The following is a 25767-nucleotide window of genomic DNA, read 5'->3' on the forward strand; positions in this document are numbered from 1 at the left end:
GAAAGCTAACACAGGTTTAAAAGAAAATAAATAAGAAAAAAGTAAAAAAAAAAAAATCTTATTTTTCTGGCCTCATGAAGAACTGTATTTTCAACTATCTGATCTCATCGAAAGGAAAATACTGAAAAGATGCAAGAGTCTCTGTCAAAGACTGAAGTAAAATACACATAGGAAGCAGCCGCCTTATGTAAAACAGTACAGTGTGCCAGGTGTAGATTGATGCTAATTTTAATGGCAAACACTGTAATTGTCATCTGATCAATTAGCTCTGTCTCTGGTGGATGCCTCTGCCCTGTGCTACAGGAAGGTGAGTTGCAGCTCTCCGTCAGATGAGCAACTCGCCCTGGGAAAAATGGGGGTCTGGAGATTTCCATGCACAAACTGCTTATCTCACAACTGAGATCTGATAAAATACAGCAGATCCCATTAAACTCAAATGAAAAGCTGCCTTTAATTCTAAATGTTACCTACAGGTATGTAAAAATGTCCTAGATTCTCAGAGTCAGACCTTAAGGAATAATGCATAAAATGAAAGGAAAGCAGCCCAAAGTCTATTTTGAGTTGTACATTGTGTTCCTAGCTCTGCTGATGCATTTTGCTTTTGATTCAGAAGATTCAGAAAAGGATGGCAGTTCTACAGAAGGCTCATGCTCATCTTTTAAAACTCTTATTTTTTAATTGGCAAAGAATAGGTCACTTGGTCACACTGAAATGGAAGGGACGTCTGTGGCTTCTTTTAACAAATACAGCCACATTGTGTAAGAATTTAAAATGCTGAAACCCAAATTTCAGGAACCCAACCAGCTCTCCTTATGGAAGTGAGCTGAAGTTCTCCAGTTCTCAGCATCAGTATCTCAGGTTCTCAGCTCTACCTGAATGTAGGACTGTGCTACAAACCAACTTCACTGACACACAGGCTTAATACTGTAGGCATTTATGCTTCAAAATAATGCACTGGAAATATATACTGCCTCCTTGCAAGAAATGTGAGAGCTGGTCTGAGAGCTGACGACAATGTAAACACATATAGAAGTTAAACAGTTTACACTGGGAACACAGCAGCACACTGTGCCCCCCCACTATCCCCCCCTCTCCCCAAGCTACTTCTTGATACGCTTACAGTTACTAAGGCTTTGATTGTGGATTAAACTCTATGAGATAAGAACAACTGAGCCTAATATTCTTCCACTCCACAGAGACCTGCATACATGCACTCCGACATTGTTTGGGCCATGCAGGCACGGACAGGGCTGATGCTGGTGCACTGTTTATATTATCTCCATTTTGTGCAGTCTAAGCTTCCAAATGGGGGACATGCAGAAACTGAACTATAAAGAAACCACAATTTGTTTATATATTCTGACATCACTGTCTATGACATTCATTTTGAAGACACCGCTACCCAATTAGGACATGTTTGAACACAGACTCATAATTTTTTGGTGGTGGGTTTTTTTGCTGTTGTTGTTTGTTTGTTTTTAATAATAATAATAATAATAAAGGATGCTTAAGCTTGATAGTGAACCAGTTCAGGAAAATTTAGATGTGCCTGATGCTTTGACTCCTGCTGCTAAAACAAAGGTAAGGAGAAATCTCATTTGTGCACACTTTCAGATCCCATAGGCACCGTGTAGTTTCCTATAACTTTATCCCCTGGGTTGCTTCATTCAAAATCACAGTAATTTTAACTCAGGTAATTCCTTGTTTCAATAATTTCAATCCTCGCTCACGCAATTTCACTATCCACTTAAGACTGCATAACGTACCAATGTGACCACAGAAAGCAAGTAATTAAGGTACTGAACTATTCAACCCTTCCCTACAAAAATCTCCTTTTCAAAACTACTACTATCACCTTCTTAAGGAGGAACTTATCTAAAGGAGAGCTCTACTCCCATTTTTCCAACTAGTAAGTTGTTCATTATAGGTAATGCTCACATACTACCAGCCAAGAGGAGTCCTAATCCTTCAGTGCCATTAAATACACAGAAATACTTGTGAATATGCAGAGTCACAGTTCCTCCAGCTCTTTGCCATGGAGAGACAATCAGATAATACATGACACAGAATACAACACCCCAGCTGACATCGTGCAGATGAAATGTTCGGCCGACTCATATCATATGGAGCATCTCAAAGCAAAACACGCCTAAAAACATCCATTTGAGTGCTTCGATGATTTAGTGTTTAGAGTTATCTATCTAATTTTAGTTCCATCCTTATCTGACTTAAAAGTAACAATAGCTTTTTTGTTTGTTGGTTGGTCAGATTAGCTTTAGCTTGGCTGAGTTTCAAAGCCATCCCACTGTCACACGTGTGTTCACGTAACTACCAGCTAGGGAAAAGCACAATAGCTGGAGAAGCCATCAGGGCAGAGCTGCTGTTTTGGTTGTATCAATGGGAATATGAAACCGCAGCCTAAAATAGATGGTATGAGCAGTGCTCTGGAGATCATTCTCTCTCCACTGATTACAGAGAAGGCCTTGATGAGCACTTTAGACCAGACAGCAACCTGTTAAATTGCCACACTGCACTCACTTTTATCCCTTAGCTCTAACAGAAAAACACATTTATTTACACACACACACACACACACACACACACAAAGCCAAACATAAACTAGAAGCTTCCCCTTCAAACATCATAAAAATGTTATGATTCGAGCAAAAATCAATACTGCTTGTGAAACAAAAAGGAAATTGGTTTGCTTTTAGTTATTAGAAACAAAGATAGCCCACTGTGCTGACTTCAAAAGGAATACTAACAGAAGCATGGGGTTCATGCAAACATTATTCGTAATGAAAAGGGAGATTGTGATTTCCAATTCCAAGATATTTCTACTGCTTCCCTTCTGAATATCTATACTGGAATTAGTAGTTTTTGTGTGTACTACCCATGTAAAGTATTAAAAGTTGAATGTTATGATTTTCATAGTAACACATATGGTGAAGAGAATTTAAATGAGTTTGCCATCATTAGCAAACATCACAAGAGGATGTATCACTGTTGTTAATAACCATGGGTTGGAGCTGTTAATCACTGTATTTCCAGCCATGCTAATGCTCAGCCCAGAGATGGCTGCTGACCCAGTGAAAGTAGTGCTAACATTTGAAATAAAGCAGAAAAACATTTTCCTATCAATACAACCTAAGAGAATTCCTAAGAGAATAGGTAGAATCATAGAATCCCTCAGGTTGGAAAAGACCTTAAGATCATTGAGTCCTGTCACCTGTCACCAGTGAGAAGAGACCAACCCCGCTCTCACTGTAAGCACCTTTCAGAAATCGGAAGAGAGCAATAACATCTCCCCTCAGCCTCCTTCTCCCCAGACTAAACAGCCCCTGTTCCTTCAGTCTCTCCTCATAGGGCACATTCTCCAAGCCCTTCACAAGCCTTGATGCCCTTCTCTGGACCTACTCCAGCAGCTCCATGTCCTTTCTGTACTTAGGTGCCTAAAACTGAACACAGTACTCGAGGTGAGGCCTCACCAATGCCGAGTACAGGGGCAGGATGACTTCCCTAGTCCTGCTCACCACACCATTCCTGATACAAGCCAGGATGCCATTGGCCTTCTTGGCCACCTGGGCACACTGCTGGCTCATATTCAGCCAACTGTCCATCAGCACACCAAGGTCCCTTTCTATCAGGCAGCTTTCCAGCCACACCTTCCCAAGCCTCATAAAGCAGCAAAAAAGATGGCAAGGCCAGAAGTACACCTGCTCAATGTTAGACCCTTGTGAATAGTTTCCTACTCTAGGCACTGAACTACTCCTATGCCAGCCAGTAGTGAAATGTAGACTCACTAATTCATATAGCAATGTACTCACATAACTGGATGTTATCACGTAGTGGGATACTGGCTTATTATCATCTTGAAGGAACAATTATCCTTAATAAATCACAAACGACACTGCTTAAAATATATGAGCTTCTTTTTACATCTCCCCTTAAATACTTTAATAATGTGATTAAATGAAACCACAAGTCAAGAAATGGTCTCTGTCAACTGAAGAGCTTGATGAGAAGCGGAGCAATTAATAATATATATTATAAACCAAAGATGACATTTTAACCAAAGATCCCAATTCAGAAATTGGATAATTTTCCTATTATCCTGAGCAAATGCAGCTATGATCTTTGCAGCCTTTTTGCAATAAATATTCCCAATTTTTCCTTTCATTCCTTCCTTTAGCCTCCTGGGTCAAAAATGCCTAAAAGCAGATCTTAAACAAGAGCAGCATTAAAGCCACATACCCTCCAAAAGGGATAATAATGAACTCATAAATAAAATTAAGACAAAACCAATAGTAACAAATGGATAAAAACTTAATAACTGCTATAGCTATCTATGGGTAACAAGGGTGATATTATTCTACTGTGAGTATTCCTTGAACAATGGCCGACAAGCTGGCAGTCCTTCTTAAGAGTCTTATGAAATATGAGTGTTGAGCCTAATTCCTCCCTTCTCTTCAATGTTTCTGTGAATCTGGATGATAAGAACTCTTATTAGGTTCCTGAGTATTACCTTATTGGTCAGTCTAGGTACAATTCCGAAAGCATAACAGTGTTTTAGCTATTATGCAAAAAAAGTTTACTAAAAGATTGTTTTTTATTTTATGAATATGATGATTTTTAACAAACCTGACCAAAACCAGACGTTTGTTTTTTTAGGATGATCAGCAACAAAGGTTTTACAAGCCTTAAAACTTTAGACTTGGTGCACTTATGTTAAACCAAGAGAAAAGTGTATCAAAGACAGAAAAGAAAAATCCACATCATTTTCTGGTTAGAAGAAGCGATGGAAGGAGTTTAACAGAGAAGAGGGAGAAGGACAGAAAAATGAAATGAACTGGTGAAGACTGATTTAGTAGGATCAGATAGAAGGAAGTGCCTTGTCTTTGGCTATATTAGGAAACTCATAAAGTAATATCTAAAACTAAGAATTTTCCATGTTGTCATCATCTGGTGATGTGTTTCTATGTTTTCTGTAAGAGATGGATTTGTAATCAAGGCAACCCAATGCAAACTGAATTCAGTTTTCTCCAAAGTGAGCACTCAAGGGATGCAGTCACTGGAAGCAGCTATGTGGCCTGCTGGGGAAGTAGGTCATGCTGCTTATGGAAGGAACTCACCACATTTTTGCTTACTTTTAAATAACTAGGAAGTGCAATTACACTGCATGGCATGGGGAAAACTTCACTCGACTCATCCTTCCCGAGATGGTAAAATGAAGCTTTCTGAGCAACTTCTTCAGCACTGACTAGTGCCACCACAGTACAACTGGCCATGTTTAATTATCACATACTACATTGTAAAGAGTTGCTTTTAGTAACACTATTTGCTTCAAGTGGTCTCATTTCAAGCATACAGGGCAATGATGTGAACGTGTGGAAAAGGAGCCGGTAATACTGATTAGAAAAGAAATCAAGCAGCCATGCATTTTTACAGCTAACAGGAGGATGCTTTGTTTCAAATAATCGTTTTCATATAAGCCTACCCTGCAGTAAGGAAAAGGCAGATACATCCAGAGGAATGGTTTGACAAAGGATAAGAAACCACCGGAGCAGAAAAACATACCTAAGCTTTCATTTTAGACAAAGAAATATCAGGTGCTACAAAAATTGTGCTGAGGTCAGGCTAAAAAACAGGATTATCTAGTTCTAAATCCAGAGTAATCTGTTCTCTTAATCACTGTCATAACTTACTATTTTTGTTTATGCATGACTGTTTAGTTGCAACATGCAAAATACTAGGGGGATTTAAATTATCATCAGATGTACTATAAATAGTGACAAATGTTTCTAACAAGTTTCTGAGCTTCAAATAAGCAATACCGTAAGCATCTTAATTTTACGTTGTGTTTTTTTTCCTTTTGCTTGCCATTGCATTTCATATTCTTATTTATAGGCTTTTGTGATTATTCTCTCTACCTGTTCAAATTGCTTATTCTCATCTCTGCTCTAATCAGTGCTACTAGAAATTGATTTCTATTAAATAGAGAGCCTAGAAGGAGAGCAGCAGGAAAACTAAGGCAACAAAAACAGATTTATGGATGGGAGAGGCCCTTAACTTTCAACATTTGTAGAGACTGACAGGAGAAATTTCATAGAGTAGTGTCTGGAGAAGCAATTCCTCTCCTAGGACTAACAGTCACATACTCAATCTGCTAATGACTCCACCTCAACTATGGGACCACAAAACCCTCATCATTTTTAAACTAATCTTTCATATTGAGTAATTCTTCTCTGGGATGCTATCCTATCAATGCTGATTAATGTCAGTCCGCACAAAGCTAACAAGGAACTGGCAGAGCCTGCTCTATGAAGGGTTAGAATCCTCTCGGTTCTCTTAGATGATCTGACTTAGCTGAACTAACATCAAATTAGAGTATAACAAAAATGACTGAGTCCACAGGACAAATATGGGAAAACAGTTACATCCTTTTGAGCACCTATACTTGACCCTCCCACCCAAATGCCAATGTAAAAAGATGAGAGTCTAAGTATCTATCTGTGCAAAATACAATTTTGTATCACCAGTGTTGTAAAACAACTTTCTGACTGATGAAACATAGTCACTTTTGTGTAGTTTAGCTCAGATTCTCCAATTAAGGCGTAACAGCTTTATTCTAGCTAATGGTCCTTCCATCAGCATCATCCCACCCAAGAAGCTTGGCACTTCTACCTTGCAGACTATGATTACTTTCAGTTAATTCCAAAACTAACTCATTCTCAGACTCTGTTCTGGAGGAAGCCAATTTGTTCCTCTGTAAAGAAGGGAAAGCACAGCCAAGAGGTAACTCTGCTCCATGTAGAGAACATGGATGTAAACAATCCAAGACTGGCTCCTTCTGCCCAGGGCACTTCAGCACTGTTCCAGTATGCTATGTGTCCTCGGATGCCTTCACGCCATGCCCGGTGGCAAACTACACAAGCCTCCAGCTTCAAGTTTCAAGAATAGCGTGGCTGTGGGCTGTGATATTTTTGGCTCTTAGAACTGAAGAACCACACACACACAGAAAACAAACAAAGAATACGTCAGGGCCAAAGAAACACTCCGTGAGCCAAAAGCAACGCAGTGTGGTCACAGTATATCTGCTCCAGAGGTGCCAGGGCATTCCCTGTCACAGTACACAAATACAGCACAGGTAGAGCCTTTATTGGAGATACGGAAAGAAGCCAATCAACTGAATAAATCATGTATTACATCAAAGGAAGAGAAAAAAAAATACAAGAAATGATGGGAGAAAAGAACTATCCTTTGATTCTTCATATTACTGGTTTAAAAACAAGAAAGATTATCTGTTTACAATAACTAAATCATGAAAGCTGCCAATATAATAGTTCCAGAACATCATATTTGTCAAACGAGTATTTTGAAAACACTACCTTAATAGATAATGAACTCTGAGCTAATCATTAAGATCATGAAATGTTCATAAATTGGTAGCGAGGAAATCCAATTCCTCAACAGAGAAAGGATAAAAAATTAATAGTTAATTAAGTTTTAGGAGTCCAATTATCTATAAGGGAATGATGAGGAAAGCACTTTAAAAGGCACTAGAAGCCTGGAGTAGCCAAAGAAAGAGAACTTTAAAAACATGTCTGTACAGAAATTCTTACCAGACTGCTATGGAACAGAATATCAATAATTTATCTTACTCATTTAAATATGTATGCCTTTTTTTTCCCAGTGTATTTTAATGCATTTTATTACATAGAATCAATTTTTGAGGTTATCTCAAATCCAAAACAGATGGAAGATAATGAGGAAAGAACTAAGAAAGTCAAAGCACAATTATAATTTTTAACACACTTTTAGGATGAACAATTTGTCAAACTGCACTCCTGACAGAATTCATGACATGCAGAAAGCTTACAGTACAGCTAATCCCAATTATAATCATCTAAATAATAGACATATTAAGGTTAAATTACCTCAACATCAAGCCTAGACAGCCAAATAGGTAAATATCTTTTAGAAATACTATTTCGTTAGTAAGTAATTTGGGAGTTTAGAAATGCCAGAGATATCTCTGTTGCTAGACTTTTAAAGTGATTATAATTGAATGACTCAAGAAATACTAGGACAAAAAAAAAAAAAGAACAGAATATTTATTTTGCATATTATTATAAAAACTGCACCACTGCCTTCAAATGAGCTTTACTCTTAAATAAAAATGCACTGAATACAATAGATCCTTGGTACTGACAGAGGAATTTCCATATTTATTTACATAAAATATCTTCCAAAGGCAGGTTGCTCTTCTAGTACTGATTCCTTTATTTCCTGTTGGTATTGGTTTTCAGTCTCTCATTTAGTTTTCAAGCTACTCCATTCAGTGGGTAGTAACTTCTCAAGTAAAGCACATCTCCACATGCAGTCAATAAAATTGAGGAATTCCCTTCATTTAATAATTTGGTGATGGTTTTGGAGACACAAACCTGTCCAGTAAAGGCTCTTCCCTCTCAGTGCTTTTATTTAAGTATTTCATAGAATCATTGAATTACCCAGGTTGGAAAAGACCTTGAAGATCATCAACTCCAACCACAGCCTAACCATAGTACCCTAACTCTAACAACCCTCTGCTAAATCATATCCCTGAGCACCACATCCAAATGGCTCTTAAACACATGCAGGGATGGCGATTCAACCACCTCCCTGGGGAGCCTATTCCAGTACTTAACTACCCTCTCTGTAAAGAAGTGTTTCTTAACATCCAACCTAAACTTGCCCTGGCGCAACTTGAGGCCATTTCCCCTCATCCTGTCACCTGTCACCAGTGAGAAGAGACTTGCCCCACTCTCACTGTAAGAACATTTCAGGTACTGGAAGAGGGCGATAAGGTCTCCCCTCAACCTCCTTTTCTCCAGACTAACCAGCCCCAGCTTTCTCAGCCTCTCCTCATAAGGCTGATTCTCCAAGCCCTTCACAAGCCTTGTTGCCCTTCTCTGGACCTGCTCTAGTACCTCCATGTTTGCAATTGGAGCATTTATCTAATGCTCCAATTATTAGCCTCTCCCTCTCTTCTATTTTCTCTTCCATTTCTCCACATTCATCTTTAATTCCTTTATAAATAGGTGCCTTCCTGTGTTTCTTATACATCCCTTTAACCAGTGAATTTTGCAAAATAACCACCAAATATTCAGTAAGCTCAGTAGTAAATTGTTTCAAGTCTCCAGCTCGTATTTTCAAAATTTCCAAGAGAACACTCCTTCCTCAATATAAGATACTTTTCAATCATTTTCCAATCATGCATTTTCCCATTCTTGCTTTTCCTCTTCATCAAATTAAAGAGCAAAGCACACCTGATTCAGCCTACTTTTAATTAAAGGGCCTCTTTCCCTACAGGTTTTTCTGACAATATCAGAAGCACTTTCTAGTGCTCTTGGCTCCTCCTACACTGTTCTCCTACACTTATGTTCCCTACAAAAAGTGTGTGGCCAGTTCTATTATTCTCTTTGCATACTTTCAATTATCAGTATCTTCTGAAAATATTTCTTTACACCCCATATTTATATATATTTATATATATATATTTACAATTACACATCAAGTGCAAAAGTTACACTCAACATTATTCTAATGTGTTATATAGTTCATCTTTTTATATACTGAGTTGAAACAATTCATTATCTATAATCTACATATCATCTTTTTATATTACCTGCATTTCTTCCCTCTACATAAAAAGTAGGCACTCCCTGACATGCACAGAGGCTACCAGAAGGCTAAACAAACCAAGTAAATGAAATAAACCGTGAATATCAGGAAGAAGGACAGAACCATGCTGAGCTTCCAGTTAGGGAAATAAAAAAAAAGCCCACTAATAAATATACTTAAAAGTACTAAAGAAATCAGCAATAAAGATTGTGCACTAATGGTGTTTGGCATAACAAGTCACAAAAAACACAGAGGACAACCTGTCTCTAGTCTCCAATCACTATATGACACAGCAGGATGACTGTCGTTCACCTCTAACAAGTATTCCCCTTTCCCCCCAAATAAAATCTTGCCTTTTTTTCCTGTATCCTTGCTGAGGGATGGGACACTTCCATAAATGTCATCACTGTTACTCCTTGCATTTTTAATATGTGAAGCCACTCAATCCCAACACTTGAAGTAATAACACTTCCAAAATCATCTAAATACAAATATAGGAATCTCCCTCTTAGCTGCAATATGGTTGGCTGTACTTCTGACCACTGTTCTTGATCTTATTATTCATACATACACCTATGTGCCCAGGCACAGATGAATAGCAATTTTATTTGACCAAATGATCCTTCAGCCTGGAAGAATCTGATATCTCACTGATTTCATAAATTTACTTTGAATATTAGATTATATACATGCTCACTTACTACACATTCTCTATATCTCCATTTAGGTACAGTACTGGAAAGCAACTTAAAGATTTCTGTCTTTTCACTCCTTGTAAAATGGTATCTCCTTTAAAATATCATGAAACTAGATAACACCTGTCACTGAAGTGCATGTACAATATCTACAACATCCTAGCACATTTGAGATTACTCCTTATTGCTAACTCCTTGCATCACAGAGACAACAAACTATTTCAAGCTTTTTAACGATCCTCTAAACTTGTATAATATTCATCTTTCTCAAAGTATTATGGCTGACTGCATCTCTGTTTAGTCACTTATGGTATTTTTCTTCTGATTAGAGATGAGTCATACAATCTGGATCTAGACTTCTAAAATAAATCAAACTACCCTTCAGTTACTAAGAGCAGAACCTAATTACTTGTTTTCTCAACCTTGTTTGTAATGATGGGAAATGTCTTTTCTAACTTCACCCAGCTAAATGTTATTCTCACCATCTTAAAATAAGCGTCTCTCGTAAGAGTGGGATGAATCCCCCACTAGACACACTTATCTCTTTCATACAGAAAAAAAAGAGCATAAACAGCTACCAAACTCAGCTAGTACATGCCCTGCAGCAAGTTATTTGAAACATTCAAATGGAAAGTGTATAGCATTAGTTTACCTACTTATCTCCTCGGAGATAAGATAATAATATTCATAACGCTTTACAGCATTCTGAAACTCAAGTGCAAGAAAAAAAAGAGTTCTTAAAATACAACCTCCCATTACAAGCCTGCTTGGAACTGGCATTTGGAAGGTGTTTTTTGGTTTATGGTGCATTTATTTTTGTTGTAAAAGCCAAGTACAGATTATTTCACTTGGGACATCACCTTTTTCTTTTCTCCTGTATATTGTTCACTGTGTTCGGACAACCAGAGTTGTTACACTTCTTCCTCGTACTAAGCCAATTTTGCTGTTCACTTCCACCCTAGGGATTTCGAACTTTGTCAGTGGACTATGCTATAGTGATTTTTCACTTCATTAGTCACCTACAATGTTTATAACTCTGCCCTTCCGTGGTCTTTGCCCTCTCTATCAGTTCACATTGGTTCTGGCAACTGAAGAGATGCCAACTGGTTAGTTTTGATCTTTTAAATTATTCATATCGATTACTTGGCAAATGTGACATGCATGTTGGCCTCAAAATGCAGACAAAGCAGAGGCACAAAACCTCTCTCAGTTTTTATTACAGTGGCTAGTGCAAGTTATTCTAAAAGCTATTTTAATATTTTAGATGTTTTGAACAGTGCAAGCTCAACAGAATAAACAATGTATTTATTTCTCTGTGTATGCAGAACCTAATACATCTTGAAGAATACTTTAATATTAACAGCAATATTAGCCATAGGTGTAATCCTCTCATGTCTTCTTCAATAGCATCCTATGCCCATTTCAGCAAATATGGCTCAGGCAACCAAGGAGATTGATTTCAGACTTATCATCTTTGTTTTCCAGTGACTTAGAGCCTTTCCTTAAAGAATTCGATTATTTGCACATTTTATAGCCATCTTCTCTAAACTTGTAAACCAACCTCTTCTTTTGTGACCAAGCTAGCAAATAAGAATAACTCTAACAAAATCAATTATAAACAATATTTCCTACAAAGGCTATATCAAGAAAATACAAGGTGAATAAAGTCTCAACTCAGTAGATTAAATCTCACCATAGGATCTTCAGGTACTCAATTATAATTAGATAATTTTGTAACTCAGCAGTTGATGCAGCTTTTTCGCCGTCTCTCATAATGTTTAATGTCTCAGTTTCTCAGAGCTTTTAATATCATCAGCCTTCCCCCTCATTAAGATTGGTTTGGAATGGATCACTTACTTTGTGATTCGGTCAATGTTAGCAATTTGCTTCTGATTCCGGATTATTTCTATTGCTGCCCAAAGATGCTGGATCGCCTTTGTGTCTGCCTGCCGTCTCTTTGTTAAGCGTGCCATGTCCTGTTTACTTGGTCAGCTGCAACAAATAAATTAAAATATATATATATTAATGAATTATGAAATAGATTACGTGATCTGGTAATAAGTAAAACTACATAAAAAATCTGTAAAAAATTCTGTTAACCTCCAGCTCTCCAATCTGTATGCAGCATCATGTTTTCTTCTGCTTAAAGAGCAATAAAACCCAAAAATATGTAGCATGCACCACATCACAGAAAGACAAAAGGCAGTCAGTAAAAACTATCAAATCAATACCAAATAATCTATCATCAAATTTGTTATGAAAAGACACTCAGTTTATATGTCAGTTCCATAAAACCTGGTAAAAAGCAGAAGTCACCCTAAATGGAAGAGCTCACAAATTTCCCCATTTCCCAACACCCCTAAAAGGAGTGAGCATGAAATATATCACCCTTTGCAAGAATGAATTCTGACACAGTGAAAAAGCTGTGGCCACTGTTCAGATTATAATATAGTTCCCAGATTTTTACTTTCAGATTTTTATCACTTAAATCAATTTCTTAAAAATCCCTTATACACACAGGAAGTGGAAATACATTTTTGTGGATGATAAATATTAAAAAAAAAATAGTTTGGACCAATTCCATTTTATTTTTTTTTTTATAACATCCTAAAACCCAACAGGACCAAAGTGCTTCTGATGGCATTCAACCATCTAACCAACCCTGAATGGGAACATAATGAGCATCTGGCTTTGTTTACTAATTTTCCAAAAGCTCAAGGCAATGAGTACAGATAAGCCATAAATCGCCTACAGCTCTACTACAGGCAACGGAATTTCTTTTTAAAAGCTTAACAATGCATTTTGATCACTAAATAACTTTCTTCCAGTGCCACCACTTTCTGAATGAAAACAAAAAAAAGGACTGATTTATGACTGCTACCAACATCTATAATTTATTTGAGAGCTCTGTCCTCAAAATGAACCCTGTGCGATGCATGCGATACTCCAAACTAGCAGAATATTAACTCTTAAACCAAAACAAGACCAAAAAAAAGCAAAATTAAGACACCATCTGTGCAATGTTAACGACAGAAATTTTAAGTATTCAAAATTTCCCTCCTCTAAATATTCACAAAAACTGAACAGATCTGAGTATCCTATCAGTTGTGGAAATGTAGTTTTCAAGTCCATAGGACCAACATGGACTTGTCTAAAAGAACTGTCAAGCTTCAGTTCTGGTGTTAGCTCAGTAACACTCACACACACTGCAGGTATAATGAAATTACACCTGCTTAGGGACATGATTTAGCGGAGGGTTGAGAGTCAGGGTAGTATGGTTGGGTTGTGGTTGGACTTGATGATCTTTAAGGACTTTTGCAACCTCAGCAATTCTATGAAGTAAGGTACAACACACCATTACTGGGGGAATAAATGCAGCATTATGTACTTCATTTCAAATAAAATATATATATATATATTAAAAAAAGAAGTAGAAGAAAAGAAAAAACGTTGATGTGAAGCGATATGTGAACGTCCAGTTGCAATTGTGCGTGAGGCACCTCTGGCTCCTGGAGCTGAAGTGCACAGAGCTCTTGCAGACACAGAGCGGTCCCACCAGCTCGACACTTCTGCTTTAGAAATCTTTTCCCTCTGGGATTTAAAGCAAGGGCAAAGGGATGCATCCCCCAGAAAAGAAAGGCCAGGAATACATTTTTGAGGGAATGATAAAAGAAAATGTGACAGAAATACAGCCAAGAATGACAGCTAGTAGATACCATCAGCTAAGGACGGTTCAGACAAAGTCTCTGTTGGGAATAGTAGGAAAAGATCCTGCATCCCTGTGAGCTACTCTGCCTTCACACTACAGAATATGAGGACATTATAAGCAAGAAAATCCTCTCCATTTATAAGAAATGTATATGATTAAGTGTAGGATTTAATTCTTAAGGAAAGCAGATCTGTAAAATACGAAACAGGATTTGACACTAACAATAAAAAGGACATCTCTACTATCTCAAACAAACCATAAAACTGCTTGTTTAAAGCAGAATGAACAAAATGTGAAACCATTTCTTATATTCCATCTGTCCCCTAAGAATCTGCTTTAAAAGTTGGTAGCCAGGATGGCAAACAGGCCAGACACTGAGCTCATACAGCATCACAGCCATGTGTGAGAATCAAAGAAGCAAGACCCTTCACAAACAGTTTGAAACAACAGCCTAATTGCCACTCTGTTTTAAAACAAATAAGAAGTACCTCTTATCCCAACTGTTTTTAAATCACCATTGTTTTTGGCAGCCTGGCATAGGCAGCCCATGTAAGTAAAGCACTGAGTATTGCCAGAGGCAGAACGAAAGGAGGTGGCTTTTCTCTCACACCGGTGACACACAGGCCTGAGGAGAACCAGGCTGGGCCCCATCCTCCATGCAGCCTCATGTCAGAGCAAGGGCTGACCTGTCAGGCCAGGGAACTAGCTCCCATTTGTCTCTCCCAGGAGGAGAAGAAGCCCATGCCCAAGGGAGAAGGAGATAAAGGGATCAGTGTAGTTAAAGGCTTCTGAGGGCTGCAGAGCTGCACCCAAGATGGCAGAAGGGAGGAAAAAGATGCACTGCAGAGGCCCTATGAAGATATGCTATCTTCAAAGAACATGTGAGAAATGCTGTGAAAGTAATGCATCTAATTGGATGATGCTGGCCCATTATGTCAGAAGCAGATGTTGGTGCAATGACAGCAGAGGTTGAACTTTCCCACCAGTATCCCATTACATGTTGCTGCTGTGTGACAGATAACAGCAGAGGGGCAGTCGGACAGAATGGTGTCTGACATGGATGCGCATATGAAGCAAAGATTGGGAATTGAATTCCTCCATGTGGAAGAAATCGTACCCACTGATCCTATCAACATTTGATGAATGTTTACAGAGACCAGAGAGTGGGCGTGAGCACAGTGAGGTGGTGGGCAGTGACAACAGTGGGTCACATCCACAGGTGCAGACTTTTAGGAGCACAGCGTGCAGGCTCTCCTTCATTGCTGATGAAAATGCACAGCTCATAGTGATGCTTATGTTGAAAAACAGCACTTTGTACCTGAGAATCTGCTCTTCAAATTGTGTATCTGATGTAGTTTCCATGGAAGAAAAAATAGAGGCTTCAGTGTCAGGGTGAGCTACGAACACACTTCATTTATATACCTCTGCTTCACTACTTATGTGCACTTTTGTGAAACACAGAGTTGACATTCCACTACTGAAATAATGGTTCTTACATAACACTCTTATAAAAATATCAAAACAAAGTTGTTGCGTTTTTTTTTTTCCCCAAAAAATCCTGGCTACATTAACATTATTTTCATCTTATGACTGCAAAGTATAAAACAAATATAAAAGGCCTTTTGCATTAAAGAAAAAGATGAGAAGACTGGTATATTTCTTCCTATTCTTTGCACTGTCACTCTTCCCTCATAGTAGAACTAACCACAGCAGTATTCTCCCAGCATTTCTGCAAATATTTAAGCCATTTTCTACATTATTAGAAAGCCTGAGAAATAACCTGTCAGACTGCTGTGCAGCACTACTTCCAAGCAACAGAAAAGGCTCCCGGTTCTGCAACGTACACAGAGGCATCATACAAATGATGGGAAGTTTAATGGGAGACACAATAGATTCTAAAATCCATATTTGTCACCATTGATTTTTTGTTTACGAATGGGTGCACATGTGAACAGAACAAGCATACATTTCCAGTGCATGTTTGTGTACAAATCTATGCCTTAGAGCTTATGTATTGAAAGAGGTTGATTCATCCATGCAATGTTTTAAAGAAGTTTGAGCTCCATTGATGCTCTAAAACTATAAAAATGAAATGTGTATTTTTACACAGAAATTCTTGAATATGTTTCTTATCCTCAGATTTTGTTACAGCATTTCTTTCAATACTGTTGCAAGCCAACATGTTATTTTAGCAGTGGTATTCTCTGCCCATGTTAAAATATGTTTTATATCTTTTATGTGATGTAAGCTAACAAGCTTACAGTAGCATGTAGTTTCTTAGAGAAAGGTTGAAAAACAAAAGATTGCTAAAAATCTAACAATTTCTATCAGCAGGACCTTTCTCAAGTTTTGCAGGCATCCCTGGGATCTGGCGATTGTAAGGATTCTCCTTATAAAGGAAGTTTGGTGTGCCTGACATACCAGCTCTCACGCTTAGATCACACACACACTCACAACAGGGCCTGAAGCAAATCATTTATCTTCTCCATTTTCAGTTCCCCTGCTGTTCCTCAGTGTAATCTGAGTAAGGTTTTACTATCTTTTAATTCCCTCTTGAACGTGCTATTTCAAAAAGTACATCTCTTAATTGTGCACAACTTTCCTCAAGAGCTAACTATTACAAGTGTTTCTTACTAATTAGGGAGGGTGAACAGGCGGGCTCAGCAAACTGCTCTTTATCTCGTAGTGCACACAGCACTGGTTATCTTCTCAAGCTGTGTAAAGCCCCTAGCAAAGTGTGCATTGCCATGCAGTGGCAATGTTAGAGCAGTGGCAAACCAGACTTACTGTCAAAACAGCAGTGCTCCAAGTTGTTAGATACGCACTCGGCCAAATCAAATGCTCTACAGCTGTCTGTTGAAGTAGTGGTGGATATGGAAATCTGCACTGCAAGTGAAAACAAAATAAATAAAAATCACCTTGCAGCACGTCTAGAGATTCAGCCTAAGGAACCTCCTTGACCTGCAGCCTGTGTCCAATTTAGCAGATACTACTGGACTCTATGTTTAGCTGGAAGCTTCCTACACAGAAAACAACAGAAAGGCAGGTAGATCTGAAGCTTTAGCTGATAAATTCTATCGCCCAAATAAAATGTGATGCCACTGAAAATTTTGACTAATGAATTGGACTTTGCACTGAAGCAGACGGCGCTGCAGTTGGGTGCTGCCGCTCTGATGGGAGCTGCTAATTAGGAGCTGACAAGTAGTAGCTTGTTAAATCTCCTGCTTGTAGCTCACTACAAGCAAGGCTACCTGTGGCGTTCATCCCCTTCAATGCAAAGCCAAACAGGTTAAACTTCATCCCTGCTATGAGCCACCATTTGGCTGAGATTTGGTATGCAGTTAATTGCAATGGAAAGACAATTTAAGGAGTTGATCCTTGTCACTGCTCAGCTGCTAGTTTCTGCCTTTCAGCACAGCATCCCCGGAGCTTGCTATTATTTCATCCATTCTACACAGTGAAAAAAACTTTAGGCACTAGAGGAGGAAGAAGCTAGGCTCAATCCTTGGTTTTTGTGGCTTTCCTGCTGTGAGACTGGATGAGTTTGGGCGGTTATGAAACCTAGATGAAGACTTAACTACATATGCATTTTATAACGTGATGGACTCTAGTATTTCTTAAAGGCTAACTTTTTATAGTAAGTATAAAACCATATGTATCAGTGGTACAAGTAGTTCCAAATGTTTAGTGCTTTGTTCTTGCATTAAATAGGAGTTTTCTCTTAAAGTCCAGATCATGAATTTGGAAGCTGATACAGATTTAGGGGTCACTGGCCTTTATACAGATCTCTGTTGTGCTCTGAAGTTATACAGGTTTACAGTTTACAATTAAAATACATCTTTCATCTCCAGTTTAGTGGGAGGGTAAACATTTCAGTCTTTCCTCCCTAGAACAACTGAGAGCAAAAGTTCATTTTTATTGTATTTCAGTATCATTCACTGAGGCTAAGGCATATGATACTTGAATTTTTAAGCTCAGACATTCTGAATCATCAGCGTTCAAATAGTTGAACTCTCTTTTGAAACCAAATGTGGACTTTCTTGTTTACTTAACTCACCCTGCTAAAAGGAACTTGACACAAATGTTGAAGCAGTGAGGCCTCCATCCCACAAAGAGAACTTCTAAGAAAGCACAAGAGCAAGTCAGCGTAAACAGAGTATAACAAAACCTGGGGTGAAGCAGCAACAGCTGCTCAGAAAGAGAAATGATCACGAACTCCAACTAAAGACTGTCAAAGTCATTTTGTTTGCTACCTAATACAAATATATGAACAAGACTAAGATGTAATCCTGCATTGTACTATCCCTCAAACCAACCCCAGCCAGGAATTTCACTCACAATAATGAACGCTGCCCTAAAAACTGGAAGGAAATGACCCTTCGTTCCTACCTGTCAGAATTCACTGAACAGAATTTTATCTAGAAAAATAGATTTGAAGAAGAAGACAACTTTCCAAAGAAAGGAAAGTAACCAAAGCAAAGAGCACAGGTTCTTACTAGCAATATAGATATCAACTTCCAGGCGTGCATAGGTAAGCTGAAGCACATCATGTATTTTCTCCTAAATCACAGAATCACAGAATCACAGAATTACCCGGGTTGGAAGGGACCTCAAGGATCATGTAGTTCCAACCCCCCTGCCTAGCAGGGCCACCAAGCATATGCCTTTACTAGATCAGGTTGCCTGTATCAGTACAATTTTCATGTGTCAATTCCATGTTTGTCTTTTAAAATAAGCAGTATTTTCCCTTAAATACGTTGGTGAGTGATCCTTGTTACAGCTGGTAACAAAAATAACAGTTAAAAGTGGAATATCAAAACAAGAAGGATGCAAATTTTTGCTTGCACGAGAAAAATACCACCACTGAACATGAGAATATTGTTAATGCACTCAGCAAGCTTCTGAATTAATGCAATTTCAGTTAAAAACCAGCATAGTGCGGTTTGCCTAAGGTTTACTTAAGAATACTAAGCTACGCTAAACAAAGAGTTTGCGCAATGGAACTTACACTAGTATAGCTCCTTTTTAAAATACAGCTCGTTAAAATGATGCAACTTCCTCAAGAAAGTAAGCTTTAGCTGCTGTAGTAACAAAGCCCCTGATTTCCAAGATGAGGGTACTTGTACCAGTTGTACACTCCAAGGCTGCTCATCTTTCTTCATAGAAGTTTTCTATTCAAAAGACAACTGCACCCAGCTAACTTCATCATCCGCGGATAATACATGGTTACAATAGATGGTTCATACAAGGTGATGACATTTCTTGTCCACTATCATGCTTGAAAAATAATGAGTATGCTTCAAACTTATTTACTTTGGGAGTAATCAAAATTAAGATGTTCTACCACAGACAAAGAGCAAGAAGTGGGTCAGTTACAAAAGCTTAGGTGACACACACGGGGACAAAGTCTGAGCCCACACATCATACTAATAATATGGGCTTTGCATACTAATAATATGGGCTTCTGCAGTCTGACTACACCCACTATCTCATTCTTCATTTTTCAAAGCAACCCAGAACTAAAACAAGGAAAACTCCCCAAGAATCCATAGAAGGAGTTAATGCTTAATGAGCAGAGCTATTTCCCCGCATAGACAAACCCTTGGTAAATAGATACTTCCTGTCCACTCGCCTGGCTGTAGCCAGCAAAGATGATTAATGCAGCTATGCATCCTGACAGGCTCTAACATTCACTTGGTTGTAAGAGGTGAAAAATCATAGCCAAAGAAGGCTGATGGTGAGGGCTAGAACTTTCTTCCGGATGCTAAAACAGACAGCATTTTGATTCTGCAACTGTCTCTACCAAACCGAGAGGTGGAAGACATATTAGAAAATGCTCAGAAATGTAAATAAGAAGAGCAGCTCTTCCTCCAAAAGCAATCTTTTGATCATCATCTTCCTTTCTTTTCTAAAGCCTAAGGAGCTCGGTTATTCTGTGAGCCTCGGCTGTACTGATGCAACATATTTTCCCCCTCAGTAAATAAAGTAAAATAGATAAGGTATGACAGCATAAAAAAATAAGTGATTTTTCCTACTATAATCCCAGGAGATGCAATTCCACAGGAAGTCAGTTTCGCACTAATAAAAGAAGACACACATTTCCCAGGTTAGAGAGTTAGCAATGTATGGAAAAGAGCTAAATCACAAGAAAATGTAAGTTTGTTTCAAATTATATAAGATATACGGTAAAACAAAGAGTGGATGTTGTCTTTCTGCAGATGTAATGTTTCAAATAGCTGGTATTTCTTCCCCTCTCCTTATCTGAACTACACGTAACTGCCATTATCCTTAAAGCACAAATAGGGATTCTACTGCTAGCAGTATGACTTCACTCTCAGATGTCTGTAAAAAATACTCCTCTACCCGGCTACATTTTTATTGACAAAAGGCAGCTGAATCAATTTTTGCTGCCCCTTAACAAAACAGAAGACTGTCTGAACTCATTTCTTCCCAAGTTATTCTCTTTGGCCTCTCTCTCTCCATAAATAAAAGCACAACTAAACAACCCCTAAAACCAGAAGTCAGAGCATTAGGCAGGCACAAGCACTTTCCTCTAGAAGTCAGGCCACAAGGAGCACCAACCCAAAGGAAACTCAACGACAGTCATCTCAGGGAAAGATGATACCATATGAAGAAAATAAGTGCCATTCAGAACAAACGAGGCTGCCAACTTCAAGCGCAAAGCATTCAGGCTCACCAGACCTGGAAACCTACTGAAATACGCTCAGAACTCACAGAGTTAAAGCACATTGATCTGTAATGCAGGTAAGATGAGCCAAAGAAAAACAGTGCCAAAGCTTACAGGCTTTTACAGCTTTAATCAAAAGAAACTTTAAGGCAGAGAGAGGATCAAATTGTAGAATCTGAGCTTTCGATCCCGCTTCTGAAATTCAAGGTGAATGTCAGATAGAATGGAACTGAAAGTTTCATGCAATGCTCCTGGAGCTGTGGGACAGTTCATCAAAATACGATCAACAGAATGAATAATACACTGTAGAACTGGAAGCTTTTCTCCAAGTTCTCACCTCACTTGTTTTCTTCTGTTTTGAGTTGGGCTTTTTTTGTTTTTTGTTTTTTGGTGTTTTCTGCTTTGTTTTTTTGAGTGTATTTTCATCTTGTCCGTAAACATCTAGTTTAAAAGTATCCTCTGAAGTATATTTACCGAGTATGTTCTGTCCTTCATACACAGCACACAAAGTCTTAATTATACTGATTATGCACATTTCAAGACAGCCTTTCTCTCATCTTGCCCTAAACCAAGTCTATCATCATCCCTCAGTGAAGCCTTAATCCCTATCCATTTCAAAGATCCATGCTAATTCTTTTTTCCCACTGAAATTCTGGTTTTTACAATGAAACTTAAAAGCAGGTAATTTACTTTGTGTGTAAGTACTTGCTTCACAGAGCCCTCAACTTTTCCCCCCAAACTGTTCATGTCCAGACAAGGATGAAGCCTGCCCTGAGGACAGTTTACAGACATGTGAGAACAACGGTCTTCAAGAAAGTGATGTACAGTTCCAAATAACAGGATTCATAAGTAAACAAATCATTAATGGAAAACAGCTGAATATGATCAGGACCCTTTTCTTTTTATCTTTGCTTCAATAGTTGATATATGAAAAGTGGAAAAATGACCAAAAAGAAGTTTTGAAAAACAAAAGAGAAACTTAAAAGCCAAGAAACGATTGGAAGAAATAAAGACCTACCAAAGAAATTGGTCAGGTGATGAACACATGTCGATCCCTGGATATTGCCAGTTCCTCAGCAAACCCAGATAACAGCTGACATCAAGAAAGCTTTGTCCTACCATTACAGGTTACCATTTCCTTCCTACAAGTTGCTAAAGGGACAGTAAGGAGGGCAGGAGGATTATATCCCTCCATTTTCCAACCAGCTCTTGGTGCGGCTGATGGCATGGGAGATGTTGGCAAGTAGGCATTTCTAGTCTAAAAACTTCCCCTCAGCACATGCTGTCTTAGACTGCAGCCTTGAATTTGTTGAGCAGTTTCCTTCAAAGTTACACTCTACACTGGGAGAACTAATGTGATCTCTTTTGATATATTTTTGACTACCTATGACTCCCAGATGCTTCCAACACCTATTTCTCATCTTCTCTTACCTGAAGCCAACTTACAACATATGTCTTTACTTTTTAATATAGAGAATTCTTCTCAAGGCTCTTCCGGGACCAGCTGGGGGTGAATTAAATTATGCACTTTTTTTTTTTTTTTGTTACAGAAAATCCATTTCACTTCATCGTGATTCTTACATTTTATATCTGCTCCACATTACTTGCATAGGAAACTTATTACTTTGACCAATGGTTTGTTATCCTGTTCGCAAGCAAGTCCATGGCGTATGCTGAAGCTAGAGGCCAGAGAGACAGGAATGTTCTGCAGGATTAGGATGCCTCTCACTTGCAACATTACAACCTGTATCTCCTCTTGCATCTGTGCATCTGAAACCAATTTCTTCAAGCACTGATGATGATGGCAATGATACAGAGCAGATTACAAAGGCCCTTTAAGGAGAAAATTACTTCCTGAACACTTAAGAGCTCTTCCTGCTATACCATTATGTAGGACTGAGGTTTATTAAAGGCAACAGGACCATACTGTTCTTTTCTCCTCCACTTCCCTCAGGCACACAAACATAGGATTAATAATTTTGTCAGCAGAAGCAGGGCTTCATTTTCAGATTATTTCAGTGCCAACAGCAGGCTGGTCTGTGACTTTACTCCTTTAACCTCGGTGCAGAGGAATAAGCCAGAGCTCTGACAGAGAGACTGAATGTATATGGTGATGGAAACTGAGGAAAGCACAGGAAAAGACGGAAGAACCATTCTTGAGTCTACCAACCCAAGGTAAAGCCCAGAAAAATTACCTAATTCTACCATCACTCTAAAAGAAAATATCATTCATGAAGCATAGCTCCTACTCTGAGTTCTGTGAAAATATTTCCAGCATAATGGGAAAAATTGCAAGAGTATTACACTGTTCCAGTGTTACAATGCAGGGCAAGTCTTTCGATCAGCATCTTCTCTTTACACTCAGGCATAAGGCACAGAGCCTGCTGTGCTGCCAGAGCACCAGCCCAGCACAGCCCCAGCTGTGGTGCTTTAAGATGAAAGAAGTACTTAGCTCTGGCCACTGCCCCAGCACTACAGGTCATGGACTGACACATCATCCTCAGATACTCCCTGTTCTACAGAACCAAGCACACGGTGGAAGGTTAATTTGTTCACAGCTGAGTTTTTGAAGCTGGATTACCAGGTTGTTTTACTGCAGACGGTTTCTCCTTAGTTACACCCTTGCAGGGACGTCATGTTTATTCTCACCAAAGTCAAATCCAATAATAAAGAAAATAAAATACAATTTTGGGCAGACATCACAGGAGCAGTGGTTTCCTTACAGACTTACATATGCATTTCTTTTAATGAGCTCACCTGCTAAGATAATTCTAAAGCTTAGAGTGTGCTCAGCCCCTATTTTAATTTCATTTGTTCATGCCTGTTTCATAAAGGCTTAATTTAATTGCTCATTTTTGCTTATTTTATAACGACATGACTTAAAGCATGAGGGCTTCTCTTACTTCCAGGGGGCAAGTTTAACTGTCTTAGTGATTATGAGGCCCCAGCAGGTACCCATCATCTAAGTGACCAGTGCATCCTTCTATTGTATATATGTATTTAGGCCTATTCTTTCCAGGTTGGAGAGGTTCTCATTTTGACCAACTTTTTCTGTTTAAGACTGTCTGTTGTTCTATCCTAAGACATGAAATTTCTTACCAAAACCAACTGTGGGTTTAAAATCTCCAACAACAGAAGAAATCTTTTGCAGCAGACCGCAGGCTGCTGCCCCCATCTCGGCCACCCTCTGTTCAAAGCACTGGTTTGAACTGACCACAGCTGACCTCCCTGCGAGTCTAACAGCGGGGCTGTCACAGGGACACCATCCTGTCTTCGTTCGAGCCCGTGCTATTTCTGCAGCCTTTGGGTGTAACTGTTTGTGTGCTAAAAAGCCACCGATATTCACGTCAGTCTCTGGACTGCAGCTTCTGAGTTTATGACAGATGGGAGACCAACAGAGGAGTTAAAATCCTGTGAGTCCACACACAGCTTACAGCCAGTAGCCATCTGGCTGGGGATCTACATAATACCACAAGATGACAAAAAAAAAATAAGAAAGAAAGAAAAAAGGCAGTTACATTTGCACTTCCATTTCTCTTCCCCTTCTTTGTGCTTCCTGTTTTGAATAGATTTAATGACTGCATTACAAACAGTCTTTCATCCACTTCCCATAGACTAAATAGCTAGGATACTTTCTCACTAGCACTTTCCACATAGAAATATAAATTCAGTATTAAGCAAAAAGTCCCAAGACATGACATGTCTATTCTAGGTAACACCTAACCAGGTAGCATTTAATAAAAGCAGAAGTGTTTGAGGACAGCACCAAATGGAAAGCACCAAAAAAACCCTCATTCAGCAGTGCTGCCAGTTGCTTTATAAAAACAATTTGAGGTAGAAGTTCTAATGCAGGGCCCCAAAGTATAATTGCGTAGGAAAAAATGTGGCCAGCAAAAGTTACCAAACCTGTTCAGAGAAGAAAGCCGTGATTTATCCCCGAACGTGCTGGGAAGGCTGAAAACCTGGTTTTTAAAGGGAAAAGCATAAACTCCACTAAAGCTCACTTTTGCATAGTAGCATCTCTTTCTATAAACAGCAAATACTGAAATACACACAAAACAAAACAAAACGGTAACACTTCCTCCCCTCAACTTGCTGCAGTGCTCAGAGAGGTGTCTGCAGCCCACAGCTACGTACTTGCTGGGGTAACAGCTCCCTGAGAACAGCACTGTTTTCTGATAGAAAGAAAGAAAGACCGAGAATTCTTTTCCCTGTGTTCTGTGTTGCAAAAGTGAGCACACATTAAGCAACTCGAGAACAGGAAATAACGCTGACAAACAAACCGATACTTTTTCCATAGCTCGATCGCTCAGAGCAGCGCATTTGAAACTTCATCTCCCTAAATCAAGAAATGTTTATTCAACTTTTGGCAAGGCCACTGAATGGTCCCAATCCTAACGCTTTATGATCCTTCCAGTGAAGCCGATGGTTACTCCAGAATAGAGAACATTGAAAGAACATGATTTTTAATACAGCTCTGTCCCTAGAAAAAAAATGCTGCTCTATTGGTAGCAAAAAGATGTGTGGAAATGCAGCAGCCCTATCTGACATGTGCATTGGAATCACTCTCATATCTCTTCACCTGACCCGAAGTCTCCGGCACCACAGGGGTAGGTGCTGAAGGACAACTACACAGACACTGCCAATCTGTCTTTCACCCTACAGCAAATCCATTATTTCGTTAATGTAACCTCCAACATAAGGGAGAGGATGAAAAAAATAAAAAGGATTAAGTGCAGACATCTATGTGTGAGCCAATCACTCCACACTGCCTTCACCCTTGACACGATCTACCCAGCGCAACAATCCATCTTGGTGCAGAGCAGACACCGCATATAGGTCAGATGAATTAAGCCCTAAAATTAACCATTTCTCTCCATGGAAGATAAAGTGAGATCAAGATCAGCAATGCACATGTTTGGAGTTAAATAGCATGGCTATGCTCAGAAAGGCCCCCTGTTCTCACCAGTGCTTGAGCTCACCAAGCTTAAAGTCCTGCTGGAAACTGAATT

General features: G+C 38.9%; 1 protein-coding gene across 12 annotated transcripts in view; it reads right to left on the reverse strand.

The window, feature by feature from the left end:
* ZMYND11 (zinc finger MYND-type containing 11) overlaps positions 1-25767 on the reverse strand; it is a 99448-nt gene that overhangs the window by 46984 nt on the left and 26697 nt on the right. For 6 of the 12 annotated variants that reach the window (XM_015853068.3, XM_015853067.3, XM_015853064.3 and 3 more), the window contains exon 2: positions 12216-12350. In XM_015853068.3, coding sequence (XP_015708554.1) covers positions 12216-12331 — 116 coding nt within the window. In that variant the 5' untranslated portion in view covers positions 12332-12350. Of the gene's footprint in view, positions 1-12215; positions 12351-16854; positions 16954-18124; positions 18189-25767 lie in introns of all 12 variants that reach the window. The other 6 variants (XM_085538949.1, XM_085538947.1, XM_015853065.3 and 3 more) reach the window with 2 other exon arrangements.

Source organism: Coturnix japonica, chromosome 2 (genome assembly GCF_054131305.1).
Source record: "Coturnix japonica strain WE chromosome 2, WE-NBRP24, whole genome shotgun sequence".
Lineage (NCBI taxonomy): Eukaryota > Metazoa > Chordata > Aves > Galliformes > Phasianidae > Coturnix > Coturnix japonica.